This window comes from Lepidochelys kempii, chromosome 5 (genome assembly GCF_965140285.1).
Source record: "Lepidochelys kempii isolate rLepKem1 chromosome 5, rLepKem1.hap1, whole genome shotgun sequence".
Taxonomy (NCBI): Eukaryota; Metazoa; Chordata; order Testudines; family Cheloniidae; genus Lepidochelys; species Lepidochelys kempii.
In genome coordinates this window covers 64,794,661-64,813,175 of record NC_136384.1, presented here as the reverse complement: position 1 = coordinate 64,813,175, position 18,515 = coordinate 64,794,661, and the positions used below count along the sequence as shown (strand labels likewise).

General features: G+C 40.0%; 1 protein-coding gene across 1 annotated transcript in view; it reads left to right on the top strand.

Moving 5' to 3' along the window:
• The window catches only part of ST8SIA4 (ST8 alpha-N-acetyl-neuraminide alpha-2,8-sialyltransferase 4), an 80,244-nt gene extending 64,266 nt beyond the window's left edge, over window positions 1-15,978 (top strand). The window contains exon 5 of the mRNA XM_073344594.2: window positions 14,187-15,978. Coding sequence (XP_073200695.1) covers window positions 14,187-14,469 — 283 coding nt within the window. The 3' untranslated portion in view covers window positions 14,470-15,978. The remainder of the gene's footprint in view (window positions 1-14,186) is intronic.
• Window positions 15,979-18,515: the final 2,537 nt, after the last annotated feature.

Genomic DNA, 18,515 nt, shown 5'->3' with positions numbered 1-18,515 from the left:
CCGATCCCCAATTAAATCATCCCAGCCAGGGCTTTGTCAAACCTGACCTTAAAAACTTCTAAGGAAGGAGATTCCACCACCTCCCTAGGTAATGCATTCCAGTGTTTCACCACCCTCCTAGTGAAAAAGTTTTTCCTAATATCCAACCTAAATCTCCCCCACTGCAACTTGAGACCATTACTCCTTGTTCTGTCATCTGCTGCCATTGAGAACAGTCTAGATCCATCCTCTTTGGAACCCCCTTTCAGGTAGTTGAAAGCAGCTTTCAAATCCCTCCTCATTCTTCTCTTCTGTAGACTAAACATCCCCAGTTCCCTCAGCCTCTCCTCATAAGTCATGTGTTCCAGTCCCCTAATCATTTTTGTTGCACTCCGCTGGACTATTTCCAATTTTTCCACATCCTTCTTGTAGTGTGGGGCCCAAAACTGGACACAGAACTCCAGATGAGGCCTCACCAGTGTCAAATAGAGGGGAACGATCACGTCCCTTGATCTGCTGGCAATGCCCCTACTTACACATCCCAAAATGCCATTGGCCTTCTTGGCAACAAGGGCACACTGTTGACTCATATCCAGCTTCTCGTCCACTGTAACCCCTAGGTCCTTTTCTGCAGAACTGCTGCCGAGCCATTCGCTCCCTAGTCTGTAGCGGTGCAATGGATTCTTCCATCCTAAGTGCAGGACTCTGCACTTGTCCTTGTTGAACCTCATCAGATTTCTTTTGACCCAATCCTCCAATTTGTCTAGGTCCTTCTGTATCCTATCCCTACCCTCCAGCGTATCTACCTCACCTCCCAGTTTAGTGTCATCTGCAAACTTGCTGAGGGTGCAATCCACACTATCCTCCAGATCATTTATGAAGATATTGAACAAAACCGGCCCCAGGACCGACCCTTGGGGCACTCCACTTGATACTGGCTGCGAACTAGACATGGAGCCATTGATCACTACTCGTTGAGCCCAACAAACTAGCCAGCTTTCTATCCACCTTATAGTCCATTCATCCAGCCCATACTTCTTTAACTTGCTGGCAAGAATACTGTGGGAGACAGTGTCAAAAGCTTTGCTAAAGTCAAGGAACAACACATCCACTGCTTTCTCTTCATCCACAGAACCAGTTATTTCGTCATAGAAGGCAATTAGATTAGTCAGGCATGACTTGCCCTTGGTGAATCCATGCTGACTGTTCCTGATCACTTTCCTCTCCAAGTGCTTCAAAATTGATTCCTTGAGGACCTGCTCCATGATTTTTCCAGGGACTGAGGTGAGGCTGACTGGCCTGTAGTTCCCAGGATCCACCTCTTTCCCTTTTTTAAAGATGGGCACTACATTAGCCTTTTTCCAGTCGTCTGGGACTTCCCCCGATCGCCATGAGTTTTCAAAGATAATGGCCAATGGCTCTGCAATCCCATCCGCCAACTCCTTTAGCACTCTCGGATGCAACACATCTGGCCCCATGGACTTGTGCACGTCCAGCTTTTCTAAATAGTCCCGAACCACTTCTTTCTCCACAGAGGGCTGGTCACCTCCTCCCCATGCTGTGCTGCCCAGTGCAGTAGTCTGGGAGCTGACCTTGTTCGTGAAGACAGAGGCAAAAAAAGCATTGAGTACATTAGCTTTTTCCACATCCTCTTGTCACTAGGTTGCCTCCCTCATTCAGTAAGGGACCCACACTTTCCTTGACTTTCTTCTTGTTGCTAACATACCTAAAGAAACCCTTCTTGTTACTCTTAACATCTCTTGCTAGCTGCAACTCCAGGTGTGATTTGGCCTTCCTGATTTCACTCCTGCATGCCCGAGCAATATTTTTATACTCATCCCTGGTCATTTGTCCAATCTTCCCCTTCTTGTAAGCTTCTTTTTTGTATTTAAGATCAGCAAGGATTTCACTGTTAAGCCAAGCCGGTCGCCTGCCATATTTACTATTCTTTCTACACATCGGGATGGTTTGTCCCTGTAACCTCAATAAGGATTCTTTAAAATACAGCCAGCTCTCCTGAACTCCTTTCCCCCTCATGTTATTCTCCCAGGGGATCTTGCTCATCAGTTCCCTGAGGGAATCAAAGTCTGCTTTTCTGAAGTCCAGGGTCCGTATTCTGCTGCTCTCCTTTCTTCCCTGTGTCAGGATCCTGAACTCGACCATCTCATGGTCACTGCCTCCCAGGTTCCCATCCACTTTTGCTTCCCCTACTAATTCTTCCTGGTTTGTGAGCAGCAGGTCAAGAAGAGCTTTGCCCCTACTTGGTTCCTCCAGCACTTGCACCTATGTTCTTTATACTGGTGCACACCATTATTAGAATGCCTCCAAAATCTCATTCGACCAGTGGTCTGCTTTCCCTGCCTCCTGAAGCAGTAGAAGCTATTTTTTTTTAATGTATTTACTTTCTCTCTACTTACCTGTCTCCTGCTTCTTTCTCTCTCTCTCCCTTTTTGCCTTCACTGCTTTTTCTTTCTTTTCCTTTTCTGCTGTTCAAAATAGCAGCTGGGGAGTGATAGTTGGAAGTAAATTTAACGCTTTGTTCTGAGGGCAGAGAGATCTGTGGTCCTTCATTTCTGGTGCTGAGTTTCAAAGCCTTGGCCTTGTTTCCAAATAAGACTTTTCACCTACTCTCAGGAACTCCATCTTTAAGCTTGGCTGCTTCATAGTTCCTGAGGAATGTTGAGGGAAATCTTTGTCTTGGAAAGCATCTGCGGTGCATTGGGTCAGTTCCATAGAGGACCTTGAAGTTCAGCACAAAGATGTTGAATGCTGTCTTTAGCTAACAAATTTGGGCCTGCTCCTGATCACATTGCCATCAATAGTAAAACTCTCATTGACTCCATATTGATGATTTTGAGCATTTTGACTGCATTTATTTGACAGCTTCTTAAAAATACCTTCATGTTTCCCTTTTAATTGTATTTACTGTGGCACAAGCTCTGTTACTATCACTCCATAGTTACAGAGGAACAGCCAGCATACATTATTTAACTATTCCTGAAAAATACATGTTATAGCACAATTTTTTTTAAAAAAAGTATCTATTAAGAGTCTGTATCTTAATAGTCAAAACTACCCCCATAGCTTGCTATCCTTCTAATGTTTTTATCCAGGAGAAAACAGTTTTGCAGCTTTTTATATGTTGTTAGATTGTTTAACTAAATTCTTCTGAACATCTGGTTAGGTGGTTTTGTGATTTATCACTGGAGTTCTTAGGTTTGGTAGATTGTGGTCTAGTTTAAATGTTCACTTCTGGTATGAGGCATAACTGTTAATCATATGAATAGTTGCATGTAAGTCAGTAGAACAACTTCCATGAGGGAGGATTGCTTGCATGAAGAGGGAGGATTGCTTGCATGAGTAGGGGCTGCAGGCTGAGCCTTTATCAAGTCAGCAATCCGTGTTGTTTTTACAATGTGTGCTGAGTGTTTTTAGGTCTTTTCTGAGTTAAATAACCCTAAATTGAAATAGTTTAATGCATGAATGTTGATGATTATTAAGCAGACATTCTAAGCATATTAGGATTTTGCTCCCAGATCGTCTGCCTTTGGGTAGTTCTTAAAAACATTAGTAACCAGAAAAGTTAGCTTGGAAGTTTGAGGATAGAAGTATTGCTCCTACACCAAAAGCACAGCATGACAATTACATAACTTTTTAAGAGAATCATAATTTCTTATTTTGCTATGTTTATCATTTCGGAGGCTGCGTCAGTACTCTTTCCGCAGAAACATATGGATTAGATTTCTTATTAGTATTATGCATGGCTTGCAGTTGTAAATATTACAAAAGAAAAACATATAGAGGCTCCTTGGAATAATATGTCTAAGTTCATGTTGAGTATTTCACCTGTACATGAAAAGTAATATAGGATGGTATTTTGCCATTACATTTATGTAGTGTAACACCTGTGTGTTTGATCTTCTAAGAGAGATCAGTACATTAATTTTTCTTAAATTCATCTAAAACTTGTTCAGCAGTGAGGTCCAAATTGAATTAATTACTGTATCATGGGTCAGCTTGTCCATGTGGGATCTTGTCTTCTGAGCTTCTAACAGTCAATTTTAATAATTCATACTCAATTGGCACTTCAGCAGCCATTAGGGATATCAGTCTATTCTGGTTGTGTTTTATTCAGGGATATATATATGCTTATATTGTGATTTTTATTTATTTATGTTTTATTTTTATTTTATTTGGTTATCTAAAGTTAGCCATTTGGAAAACTTCACAAACAGATTATTTTTTAAGAATCATTGATACACCTACTCTTCAGTGGGATTTTTAATGTTAGTTTTGATTTAAACCCTACTTGAATATACACACAGTAAATTCTTGTGTGGGAGCAAGACAGTATACCTGAATGAGTAAATGAAAATTTTAGGCTTACAAATTTTTTTTAAAAAATCTTCTCTTTGATGTTTTAGATAGTGTACAGTTTTAGCTCCTCTACACATTCCTGAAAACATAGAGCTAAATTCTGTTCCCCATTAAACCATAAATTCTGCAGATCTAAATATAGACAGAATTTGCCCGAGAAGGTTCAGAACCACTTTAAAAGGGAAAAAGTGTTTTCAGGTGTTTCGTTTAACATGGCCAGATAAAGACAATGAGCCAGCTGCAGCTGAAATAAACAAAGTGCAGGTAGAGGTAGGTACAAAGGTTGTTTAAAGCTCACATTTGCATTTTCCCAACCCTGATGCTGCTCTGCACAGGGCCATCTTGAAGGCAGTTCTAACATATATGCCAGGTTATAAAGGCAAGTTAAACGCAAGTCAAAATACAGCGAAGGGTTGGTGTGGTTCAGCTGCATGGTAGTCGGGCCCCCTATCTTTTTGCCATGCCTACTTTTCCACAGTACACTGATTGCAGGGAGGGGTGTGTGACATAGGTGCCCGTACATCACATCTATGTTACTGGAGTATATCATCCTTGTAGTAAGGTGGTCTTCTCTAGATGATTGGCTAAATTTGCTCTCGACCCAGCTTATGCCCCTGGAGTGCTGTAAAGCAGCTACACTATATCAGAGAATTAGGCCATTATTTTTAAGGTTGTACAAACGGAGCTTTAATATATTGTTAGATGTTTTGTCAAGTCGCTAAAACTAACATTTGAAATATTTAAAGTTCTCAATAGTGGTGATTAAGATGAATACACAGTCTTCTTAGCACTTTCATGCTTATTCATAACAAGATATAGTGCCTCCTGCAACTTGATTGTCTTTACCGCTTCAATCACTGATTTTTTTCCCCTTCATTCTGCAGAAGAACAAAAACATTATTATCAAAGGCCATGCTAATGGTCTTTTCATTCACCATCTGCTTTATAAGCAGGAACCTAAATGTGCTTGAAAATATTTAGCAGAAACCACTTAGGCCCAAGTTGGTCAAAGAAGGAGGAAAGGGGGCGGTAGCATTGATTGCGCTCATTATTAAAGAGAGACTGACAGTTTGAGCAAGTGCATCTCCCTTTATTAAAGTGCATTATTACTTTGGATAAAAACACTTTGTCTCGTATCCTAACTGCTTAAGGATGCTGTACAGCAGTGGTTCCCAAACTTGTTCTGCTGCTTGTGCCGGGAAAACCCGGGCCGGGCCAGTTTGTTTACCTGCCGCATCCGCAGGTTCGGCCAATCGCGGCTCCCAGTGGCTGAAGTTTGCTGCTCCAGGCCAATGGGAGCTGCTGGAAGCGGCGCGGGCCGAGGGACGTACTGGCCGCCACTTCCAGCAGCTCCCATTGGCCTGAAGCAGCAAACCGCGGACACTGGGAGCCGCGATCGGCGAACCTGCGGACACGGCAGGTAACCAGCCCAGCCCAGCAGGGGCTTTCCCCGCACAAGCAGCGTAACAAGTTTGGGAACCACTGCATTATAGTAAATATTGCAAATTAGCTCATAGGTAAGCACTCAACAGTGCTTCCTGTGCTCTCATTGTACAAATGTAATTGGCAACAGTTTAACCTCTCCTGGGCATGGAGGAGGGAAGCTGCCTGATTCAAATGAAGAAGAGAACAAAATCTGTAGAGGGGCATAGGCTGGGACCTGAAGTCCTGTGGAAAAAATAGCATGTGGTCATATTGTAATGCCAAGTTTTTAAATTGGAGCCAAATTAAGTAGCACGGGCAACCTTAATTCTAGCATTTCCTAATTTTTGAGTGCTTGACTTTGCAACCCTGATTACGTTTTTTTAACATAGGTTTTGTGTGTGTGTAATTATATGTGTATACTCATTAAACAATAGGGAACAAAGTTTGTCTGTCTTTGTACTTATAAACATATTGTGTTATTTTTCATTAGCCTATAACAGCATGGGCTGTACTTCAGTGTGGTTTCAGAATGATACAGGATATGTGCCAAGAAAGTTAATGTGCCATAGTCTGATAGCCAACAGCTGATACTGTTACTTTTTTTTAAGCTTACTCTTGGTTTTTTAGCTATGCTGTATTTTCCATCCACGACTGAGTAAAATGGTGTAAAATATATGAAATAAAACCTACCCTCACCACCATTTTGCATTTGATTTCACCCCTAATAACGTCAGTTCAGATTTTCAGCTGTTTAACTTCTCAAGCAGGAATATGTAATGATATGGCACAATTTTTGCTAGTCACAGTACCTCAGCATCTTTTATCTTACTGAGGTGAAACCACTGTGCTGAAAGGCGGTCTCAAAACTTTGCCACACTTGAACAATGCAAGATGGTGAGGACATGAACCATTAGACAAATCCATCCTTACATCACCTTTCCACTATGATAGGACTTCTAAGAGTCTGTTGTCCCTGAAAACTTTATTCTAAGTGTGTCTGCAAGACTTGTTGCCACTCACTCCTCTCCTAAAATCTTGTACCTGGGACTTCTGCATCAGAAGTTCAATAGAAATTATGCATTAAGCTTGTGACGTAATAATCCTGAATGCTAAACACTGAAAATGTAAACAGGTCTCATTTACATAAATATTTTTGTTGTGTTCTTTCTGATACATAAATAATTTACATCACAAACCTTTTTAAATCTTAGTAGTACAAAATGCAAGGCTTTAATGGCTAAGTCAGCTTTCTGTGTAAATTACACTCAGTATACTGATCTCTGTTTAATGCCATTAACTGAACAGTATTTTGCTAATGACTTCTGTTTTAAGATGACTAATCAGGATATTTAAATTGGCAAATTGCTACTATATACATCCATTGTAAGCAAATATGCAAACACTTGCTACCATTGCTTTTTGAGAGGTAGGAGGGAGTTTGGATGGAAGTAGTTGACTTTTTCACTGCCTGTTGCAACTTTAGGCTGAGAATGGGAAAATTCAGTTTCCTGTCATCAGGCCTATGCCCGATCCATGCTTCCTAGGGCTCCAAGAGTCAATATTTGATTTGGATGACTTTCTCCAAGATCATACTTCTCTGATCATACTTCTCAATGAGAGTAGCTGAAGTACGCTGTTAACGAGAGGATTCACAATCTGTAATAATTCAATGGAATATGATTTAGCACCTGCTATAGTGGAAGAAAGGTGGGATTTCTCTGTTTCTTCAATAGCTAGGACATAAGCTTGTATTCCTTGTACTGGGGCATGTCGATATCTATTTATGTTTTTGGTCACTGATGCACTGTCTTCCTTTTGCCCTTTTTTTTTTGTCAGAGATAATCAGAAAACCATAGAAACCCTTGGGAACTTTGGGGAAGGAGCAAAATTTTCAATGCCAGAATGTCAGCCTTTGTGGTTAATGATGACACTAACACTGAATGGTCATAATGACCTACTTGGTCATCTGTTTTATAGCCTTTTAATGAGTTGAAGTACTATGCAAGGATGTTTTAGAATTTGAATCCAGGAACTTCTGTCTTGCCAGGAGACTTGGGAGGATTCTAATCTTAGTCTGAAGGAGAGAATAGTCTGTTCAGGACTGGTGGTGTTTCTTGTTTTTGCTAAATCCACAGCCAGTTTGAAAATCAGGTCTAGGATGTCGATCACCATGAATGTAGGTCCAGAGATAACCTGTGGAAAAACTAAAGATGCCCCCTGCATTTTCCAGATCCTGAATAGAGCTGTCTTTTCCTTTGCTGCTTACAGGGAACTAATACATCTCAAACCATACTCCTAAAAATAAATAAAAAGAGGCTGTCATTATAGCTTAGATTTAACTTAATGTGTTCACAGACAGGAAGGGAAAGGTGCAAAATGGTTATTGGTCAAACAATTACTTGCAACCTTAAGGAATTTCCAAAAATTAAACCTTAATTGATCTCATAGTGGGGCAGTTATTCTAGTCATTAACAATTTTAGTCATATAATCCAAGACTAAATGACAGAGGCCAGGTAGACGAAAAGGTCTATTTTAAAATCAATTCAAACAGTGATTGGGATCTTGGCTTTGCAGAAGTGAGCTGTGTTCATTCCTGATTAATTACAAATCTTATTTCTAAAGAATGCCTTAAGCTTCAAACTGTTTAAATGCCTCTAACCATTTTATTCATTTCACATCTTGTGTCTTTTGGATCTGTATTTGAGTTGCTCTCAAGCTGCAAACTTCAGCTACAGATTTAAACCAACCCCATATTTTGAGTGTGAAGTTTAGTTTGGGCCCATGTCTCATTTGTATGAGTGGGTGAACAATTACATTTTTCTCAGAATGATTTGGATAAGAGTTTTGACAGGTAGAAGAAAAGTTTCCTTGCAGGTTTTTAATTCCTACTGTAAACTCTACTCGTGATAGATTTTGGCATGCTGGGGGTGTTTTTCATCGTAGCTGTAATAGAATATTCATCTCTGTCTCTTGGAAATAACTTGTATTAATTCCTTGTGCCAAAATACAGAACTTTCTGTATATTGCAGTTTTATTTCTTGAACACTTAACTCTCCCAGTCTTTCTAGAGTCGCCAGGCATCCAGTTTTTGACCAGAACACCTGTCGAAAAGGGACCCTGGCGGCTCCGATCACCCCCTCCCAAACCCCTATCCCTGCCTGGAGCCCCCTCCTGCTCCCTGAACCCCTCATTTCTGGGCCCATCCCACAGTCTGCACCCCTAGCTGGAGTCCTCACCCCCTCCCGCACCCCAAATACCTGCCCCAGCCCAGTGAAAGTGAATGAGGGTGGGGAAGAGCAAGCGATGGAGAGAGAGGGTCTGGAGTGAATGGAGGGTGGAACCTCAGAAAAGGGGTGGGGTAGGGACAGGTCCTCATGGAATCATTGAATCATAGATTTTAAGGTCATAAGGGACCATTATGATAATTTAGTCTGACCTCCTGCACAACGCAGGCCACAGAATCTCACCCACCAACTCCTGTAACAAACCCCTAACGTATGTCTGAGCTATTGAAGTCCTCAAATCGTGGTTTAAAGACTTCAAGGTGCAGAGAATCCTCCAGCAAGTGACCCGTGCCCCACGCTGCAGAGGAAGGCGAAAACCCCCCTGGCCTCTGCCAATCTGCCCTGGAGGAAAATTCCTTCCCGACCCCAGATATGGCGATCAGCTATACCCTGAGCATGTGGGAAGACTCATAGAAGGAACGGGGCAAGGGTGTTCGGTTTTGTGCAATTAGAAAGTTGGCAACCCTAGTTCTTACATGAGTAAGGGTAAGAGGAGGCCATATAAGGTTCCCAACAACAAAACAATGGAAGCACCTGGTTGGGCTTCTGAGGGAAAGGCAGCAGTATAGTAACCTGCAACCTCCTGCATATGGTGAGCCTGCCACACCAATTCTGCATAGCCCTACAACACCTGTTTCGGCTGAAATATCCCTGGGTTTCAGCTTCAGCCTATGTTGAGCAGGTATCTGTATCTCTTGCCTGAAGTTCTTGAACTGGCTATCGCTCAGTCTGAAGTTGTTTTCAGCTCAGGGAGCCTAGCATTTGTTAAAACAAAACACGACAAAAATCTTACCAGTTGTAAAATGCTGGATCAGTTTCTCTTCTGAAAGCAGACAGCAGAGGGAACATCTCAGAGGTCTCTCCTGCCTAAAAATGCAGGTTAATGAAAACATTCAGAATAACCCATAGTAGTATTGTGCAATTATCATAACTTCATACCATAATATTTGCTTTTTTAATTTGCTTTCATTCATAGGTCTTTTAAACGAAACAGATTCCTGAGTCTTTCTCTGCTGTCTTTAAACTGTCAATGGCTCAGCCTGGAGCTGCTTTCAGCTCACAGAATCTGTCAGCTTTTTAAAACTTTGTGAATGCAACGGGAATGATTCGGGGAGGAGGGGGGAAGGTTCTTTTTCTTTTTAAACAAAGGTCAGTTTTTTTTTCTGAGCTGAAAGAACCACTGTCCAAGCCACAGCCATTTCAGAGACTCAGACTGCAAGACACGAACTGAAACTGAAAAGGTCAGTTTTAACAGAATGGATATTTTTAGGATTTTGGGGCTTCTGATGCTTTTAAGACACTTCTGATATTAAAGGCTAAATTTTGCTACTCTTACTCATGTCTGTAAACACATATATTCACACGAGGTCCCAATGTTGCTCTAAATGAATACAATTTGTGTGTCTTAAAAAAACCCCAACCACACGACCATAAGTATGCACCCCAAACCAACATTTCTCAAATGCGGCCACCAGGGGCTTTTCATGCAGTCACGAAAAGCTCTTGGGTGGTGATGGGGGAGGGGGGCAATTATCGGCCATTCCCTCCCCCCTCCCTCCCCCTCCGCCCCCCCGTTGCTCCTGCATGCACTGCCCTGCACCACCTGTGGAGGGCAATGCATAGAGCACAATTTTGATTCCTGGTCCCACGGGCTCCAACCCCAGACTTCAGGTGCGCAGCCCCCAGTTCTGACCACACATTAAGTGTGCTGACCCCTGGCTCCGGCCATGCAGGCTCAACCCAATCGCCCTGGGCCCCCACTACCTTCCCTTGCCCCATATTCACTGCCCCTGGCCCCGCTGCCACTTCCTGTGCCCCCCAGGCTTAATTTGTCCTGGGGCTTGCTGAGAAAAGAGATATTAACAAACATACAAGTATCACTTTTCACAGCAGACTTAGTAGCTAGCTCAGAGGCTGTGATAAGTGGTACTAACAAACATGCAAGTATCACTTATCACAGCCTCCTAGCTAGCTAGTAAGTCTGCTGTGAAAAGTGATATCAACGAACATACAAATATCACTTTTCACAGCATTATTTTTACTACTGAGTCTGCAAAAAAAAAAAAACTACATAAATAAATTATAATGATTTGAATGTGTATATGAGCATATTTATTTGCTTTTCCTAAAGTAAGTGTTTTAGGGAAAAGTGTCAGCATGACCACCAGCAAGAGCTGGTGGCCACACTCTGAGGCCACCAAAAAATTTGTTGTGAGAACCCCTGTTCCAAACAGTGATAATACTTAACATTTACAGAGCTTTACCTCTTCAAAGTGCTCAACAAACCTTAACTAAGTGTTTGAGCAAGCATGAGGCCAGTCCTTACCAAACCGCTAATATGCCAAACCTAATTTAATTAGTATGGCCATATTTTTCAGAACTAGGTGCCTGAAGATAGGGAGACGGTGAAGATTTTCAGTTAGATGCCTAACTCCCATTGATTTTCCATGCAGTTTAGGCACCCAACTTCCATTTGTGTCTTTGAAAACTCCCCCTGGTTCCTAAATTCATATTTAGGTACCGGTATCTATGTAAGAGTGACCTCATTTTCAGTGGAGCGAACAAACATAATCCCATTAATTTCAGTGGAGTTTATGGATATTCAGCACAAAAATCAGACCACTTTTGTTTGTTTCAGTTAATAATAATAATGATAATAAAATTTAGCTCTTTGTTAGCACTTTTCATCCAGAGATCTCCACATGTTTTGCAAAGGAGGGTAAATGTCATTATCCCATTTTTACAGATAGGGGAACTTTTAAGTGTGTATATATATACTTAAAGTATATATATATGAGCAAGACAAAATGTAACTCTTGGCCTGCAGTTATGAGAGCTGTACATTACTGTTATGTCTTGCTCTTCATATTCACTTGTTTTTTAGGCACGAATGATATGTGAAATAGCCTCTGTGCTTGACAGAGGTTCAGTGTGAGGCCAGTCTGCTTGGGTAGTAGAATGGCAAGCTAGTTTGGAGGCAAAGGTTTATCACTAGAGAACAACATGCTGTCTTCCTTGTTCAATGGACGGAGCAGGTTATCTGCAATTTCTTTCAGCACCTGCTTGCCTTGAGAGCTTGTTAGAATTGGGAACTCAAACTCATGTGCCTGGCCTCTCTTTAACCTGGTGTTAATATAAAAATGAATATATCTTAGAAGAAAATAAGTTGAACTAATGAGTCATTGTGTATGTAGCTGTAGCTCTATCTTAATGTTATGTGGATTAGTTCCATTGGCCCTAACAAAAGTGTTTCCTTTTTCATAAACCTGTGAAATGCTAGCACATCCATCTCTTAAAAACAGATTTTGGCAAACCTGAATAGAACCAAGAAAACAAAATTCTATCAAAACATAGTTCAACTCAGTGCTTCCTTCCAGAATACAGTTCCCTAGGTTTATTCAGAATGTACCAGAAAACAGATGTGAATGGTCTTCCAATGGATTGTCATCAGTCAGGATTTCTTTTTGGCAGGCAAGAAAAAAGCCTAAATTTAGCAGATTCTTCACATCTTTGTGTTTCTTTCTCTGTCTGTCATTCTTTGCATCATCTTTTTCAGTTGAGAGGCTCTAAGTCATTGCCAACATATGCTTAAAAAACCTGAGAAACCTGTGATTAATGGAATCCAGAAAAAACCTGCTAAGATGTATGTTTGTCGTTGTGTCTGGAAGGAGAGCTTGCTGCAAACCAAAGAAACAGTGTAACTACAACACTGCACAGTATTTTAGATTAGCAGATTAGATACATCTCTTCTTGGTAGGTAGCACCTTGATTTCGCATAGAGATTTGTCTATCAAGTCAACAAAAGCATGTTCAGGTTTATGGGGGTTTTGTTAGTAAGTATAAAGATATCAATCAAGGATAGAGCCAGTTCATTTTAATGGTGAATTTCTAAAAAAGTTGCAATCCTTGTGATGGGGAAAAGGAATAGTCTCAGATTTGTAGTAAACATGCAAACAAGTTAAAGGGTCAGATTACTTTAATAAAAATGTCCTTTATTTTTCAATGAAACAATTAGGTTTTACAAAAATAAAATTTTGCCTTCATGCGTTTTGTTAAGGGAAGCTAAAGGTCATTACACAAAAGTGTTTATAACTGCTTCTGCTTTTGCACAGCAATTAATTTGCATATTTGTGTGTATTAAATTGGCTAATCAGATATTTATTTATTAAACTGGATTGTTCTAAGTACAAATGATCGGATATATGTCTATGTGGCCAGTTTTGCCTATGAAGTTACCTGATAATTAGAACAGCTACATGCATATTTTTGAATAATAGTCTAAAAGACTTTGTCCCAAAGAGTTCAACTTATTTCACAGTCAAAATGAACTATTTAGACATTTTTTTTGGCACAGATTCTTCCCCCTATCTTAGTGTTTAACTATAGCAAATTATCCTGATTAGTAGGTGCTAATCTTGAATTAGTGGCTCCCAATTTTTTCGATACTATGACCCCATCTCACAACAGAAGAAAACTTAAGACTCTGTCCCATTAAGAAAGAGGGTGTAATTGTTACCCTTGGACCTGTTAACAATGCCCCGGAGGGTGGCAGTCCCCATCACTTAGGTAAACTGGTATTCTAGGTGTTTCCTTCATCTAACGTCTACAAAATAATGTAAAAACAGTGTCTTTTCAAGATGGATGAAATCTCCTTTTATAGCTTTTGGAGCTGGCAGTTCCAGAACTCAAGTGGTTACTTCATTTTCTCTTGGAATTCCTAACTCCTAGTATACAATTGAGCCAATGTAAAGCTTCAGTTCAGGGGCAATAACACGTGTTCGTCAAGGCTTCAACCTCCTCCTCCAAAAAGAAAGTTAACCCCTGTAAAAACTTGTGAAACCCTTTCTCACACAAGTGAGCAGTTACCTGCACAGGTCATACTACTGAAAATTAATGGAACTACTTTTGCAAGTAACTGCTCACCATCTTGCCCTAAAGAAGAAGAAAACCAGCTAATCTGTATATATCCATTCCAAGGAAATCAACGAAGCCCATAAAAAACATGCATGAAAGAAAAATAATGTATATAATGAAGATAAACTAAGGGCATTTTACACCTTGCGTTTACATGGAGTTATATGTATGTTTCATGACTTGTCTTTTTCTTGTTTGCTTTGTAGTTACTGGCTGACAAACAAGGTCCACATCAAACGACCCAGCACCGGTCTCCTCATGTACACGCTCGCTACCAGATTTTGTGATGAAATTCACCTATATGGGTTCTGGCCGTTCCCAAAGGATTTATATGGAAAACCAGTCAAATATCATTACTACGATGATCTAAAATATCGATACTTTTCTAATGCCAGCCCTCATAGGATGCCATTAGAGTTTAAAACTTTACATATGTTACATAACCAAGGAGCACTGAAATTAACAACAGGGAAATGTGTACAGCAATAAAGCACATGTAAAGTACAATATAAAGTACAGAATAGTAACTTCATCATAAAGATGTTGTGAAGGCAATGGGATCCAACAGAGGATATATTTCAATACCCACTAAGCCATTGGGAAAAGGAAGCTTACCTGAAGTCCATGACCAGCTGATATTATACCTGTAAAGTGCTATAAAACTAAGATAACTTGACTGCAAGGGTTCAAGTAAGTGCCACTTTCACTAAGAACAAAGCTTGAATGTAAAATCAGTAGTGTTTACAAGATCCAATGATGCATTCATCGTCAAAGAGGAAGCAAATATCCATTTAATGCTGACTTGCCACCACAAAGTTGAGCAGCTTATAGAAGAAATACCCAGAAGATGGACTCTATCCTTGGGGAAATAAAACAGCCTTTGGCATCAGAAATCATGGTGGAATTAGTGGAGAAAGTGATGTCCATAAGATTAAATAGATCAAGTAAATGCCTTCAGTCAGGGGACTGTCTGACCTTGTATTATAACCTCATTGTTTTTGTTGGTGTTTTTTCTGATTGCTGTTTTGTTTTTTTTTTCTTATTTGGGTATTGGAATCCTTAAAGGATTTTATGAGGATGATAGGAACAGTTAAAAATAAAATCTTCAAAGAGTTGTATTTGAAGAAATAAGTTCTTATTGGGGGGAAATCAAATACTTAAAAAATATTTATGTTGTATCCTGCTGTTGCACAACTCTAAACCTCCAGATTGCTTTTTTAACTGAAATTGTCAGTGCCAGCTAAACAGAACCACTATGAGATTGGTAATTTTGAGCCATTCTTAAGGAAAACGTTCTGTTACTTGCCAACTGGGAGGACGTACTTAATAAAAAGGTGCCCTTACATTTGGTACCAAAGATTACACTGATTTTTTTTGTATACATGGAGAAAACGTACATTTAGTACTGTGTTGCTGTGCTGCTGAAGGAAAAATGTTTCTGGGTATTGTTGTTCACTGGAATATATGTTCCCTATTCTGTTCGAATGAAGAGCCTCAAACAAATTCCCTAAGCTGACTTTGCCTCAAGTGATTTGTTCTTCATAAATATCCAAATTGTTTTTATTCCATGCACTTAAACATGTGAGTGTGATTTTTATTTTCATTGGAGCAAAATTGATATTTTCAGTTTTTTAATTATTGTAATAAAAATATTATGGCATAGTCAATGGGAGGTTTTAATTCTTTGGAATCTGTTTGTTTTCTTTTAACCAAGATGACAAAGAATTAATGTAGCAAAATTTTGCTACATGTAATATCCCTGCCATATTGGAATGGGTAAAAAACTGAATGGAAAATAAAGCATAAACTGAACAAAGTCCTTTTTAAATCTAAATTTCTCATGGTGATGGACAATATACCTGTCTTGTATTAGTCCAACTTGCTGATAAGTAACTGAAAATAGCACATTGCTGTATTATTCCCATATCAGTTCTTTTCTTCCAAACCTCATTCATTCATTTTATTACTCAGAACAACTGTTCTTGTCCTGTACTTGTCCTTGTCCAAGAAAGAGATTTAGAAGCGGTAGAAGGAGTATCGTCAGGATCTAGTACAGAAGAGTCTGAAGTACCATTTCTTAGTCTGTTCATATGACAGACTTGGGTAATTAGAGTGATTGAATGCACTGGAGTTAAACAAAATCAGAATACTTCCTTTTTTAGAATGTGTATGTCAAGAAACTTAACACCAGACACATGAGCAAGGATGAACCTATTTAAAAGGGGGAAGAGCTAGTTTAAAGAACTTTACTCACACCTTGGTAGAGGAATGACTGTAGCCAAGTGAAGACCCCTTGATCCCAACTTCTGGTCTTGGACATGATGGTTCTAGTGCAATGAGCTCCGTATCATATTTTCACTCTGATTGCCCCCTAATGATAGTGGAGTCTGAAGCCTGATTATGTCTCCAGTCACGTCAGGCTCCAGAACTAGCACTTAAGAAAGTTCTAGGAGAGTATCTTTGCCCTTTTGACTAATTCCTCCTTCCTCCCCCTGCATCTATACAACACATGGTGGGTTTTAGCTGTAAAGGACAAATCTTGTTCCTGATTCGTGGGTCCAGAATTCATTATGCATGGCAGGGGAAAGTCTATGATCATGCAAGTCCACTAACCAGACTCCCTTCAGAGGAGGCCACAGAACTTATTACTGCAGCCAACAGATTGAGGTTTGAAAGCACAGCTGTCCATCTCATAAACATAGTCAACATTTCCCCCTCGCCCTCCACCAAGCTCTCCTGCACAACACTTGTTTGCTTTGGCTTTGTGCTGGGGTCCAAGATTTGGCCTTACATGATCAAGGATTAATACCTTTTTTGGTTTTATTCCAGAAATCGTAAGGGAATCACTTAGAGCAACTTGGCAGCACTGAATGTAACATTTAAATTGGGTTTGAAAAACTGCAAAATTGTGTAGGGTAAATATTAAAGGGTTGCATTTTAAAACAGATATGGGTGATACCTTATTAACAGTAAATATGCATGGAGGTCGTCTTGTTCCACCCATTATTTTTTATAGAATGATTGACTGTCCACTGAGAGATTTACTGATACCCAGCTCAGAGCAGCTCAGAGTAGTGCCTTGTTAGCTTATTCACCTACCTTTATTACTACATACTTCATGGTCTGTGAATTTGGTCTCTGTGTTGAGATGGCAGAGTCTACAGTCAAAAAAGGGCTTCTTCGTGGATTAAAACTGTGTTTTTCTGCCCCATCTCAGGGAACTTTTTAATACTCCAATATGAGTTCAATCAAGATAGAAAAAGCTCACAGTAGATGGACGTGCTTTATTTCCCATTGCACAAAAAAAGAAAAATAAATGGCTTTTTTAATAGACTTAGGGAAACCAGTGAGACCTAGAAATAGAATGGTAGATGAGATTTTTCTGTTCAGATTTAAAATTCCATAGATGAAGATTGGGGGAAGTAGGCAGAATATGAATGAGTATTTAAAAGATATGCATGAGTCTATTTTGAAGTGTTCATATTTATTTCTGTTGATGAAACTGACCCCAGTGCAAAAATCACAAATAAACCCAGTAGCTCAATGTAATGTAGGGAGATTCTTTGGTAAACGGAAGAGGGTGATTTCCAGTCCTGTGGCCATTACTGCAACCATCTTCTCCATGGTCCTGTATCTCCCTTTATGGAGGTCAATATCCGGTAAATCTTCTCCACATCAGCAGATCCACGGATGCCAGCCCATCCCTGGCCTGCCATGCCCTGCTCCTAAACACTGCTGCATGGGGATTTCAGAGCTGGTCTCCATAATGTACATGGCTGCCCCTGGACCTCCATTCAAGTTCCCCAAATTCTCCACTCCCTTAACAGTGAAATCACACTGTTTCCACTATTTGATCCTCTTTTTCCTGTGGAGGTCAGTGAAGGATTGGCCTCATAGAACCTATATGGAGGTTAAAATAGGGCATAGGACCTATGCAGGGGAGTGGATTTCACTGTGTGGTTCTTCAACTCACAGTACAACAATCTAGTTCAAATCTGCAAGGCAGCTTTGGATGAGTTCTGTTGTTTTCATTTCCCCATACTGCTTACAGAACTGCTAGTATAAACATCCATTGTAATAATTAGTGCCCAACACTTATCGCTGACTTATGGTAACTAGATAAAATAAAATGAATAAGTAGCCCGCTTGTTATAATGATGCCTGATTTGGTGGGGATATGAAATAGGGCATCAGATTAAGCTGATTATGAATGAGGAATGGTCTCAAATGACTGACTTCTTCCTACACAAGATGTAGCAATCACCAGTAATGATTCTTGCAAATATGTTTAAAAAAATAATAATTGAAAGCAAAATTCTGGAAACAGTCTGTTATGTTGCCTGAATCTTGAGGCAGATCTACAGTGAGGCAAAGTTAGCAGAGGAATTTGTTTTCATTCAGACACATTTGTTGTAAATGATTTATAAACTAGTATTTTCACATTTCTTTGGCAGGGACCCTCTCTCCTTTGGTTTAATGGAGAATAATAGATAATATATTTTCTTGTTAAGTTTGCAGCTTTGGGACAGTTCTCC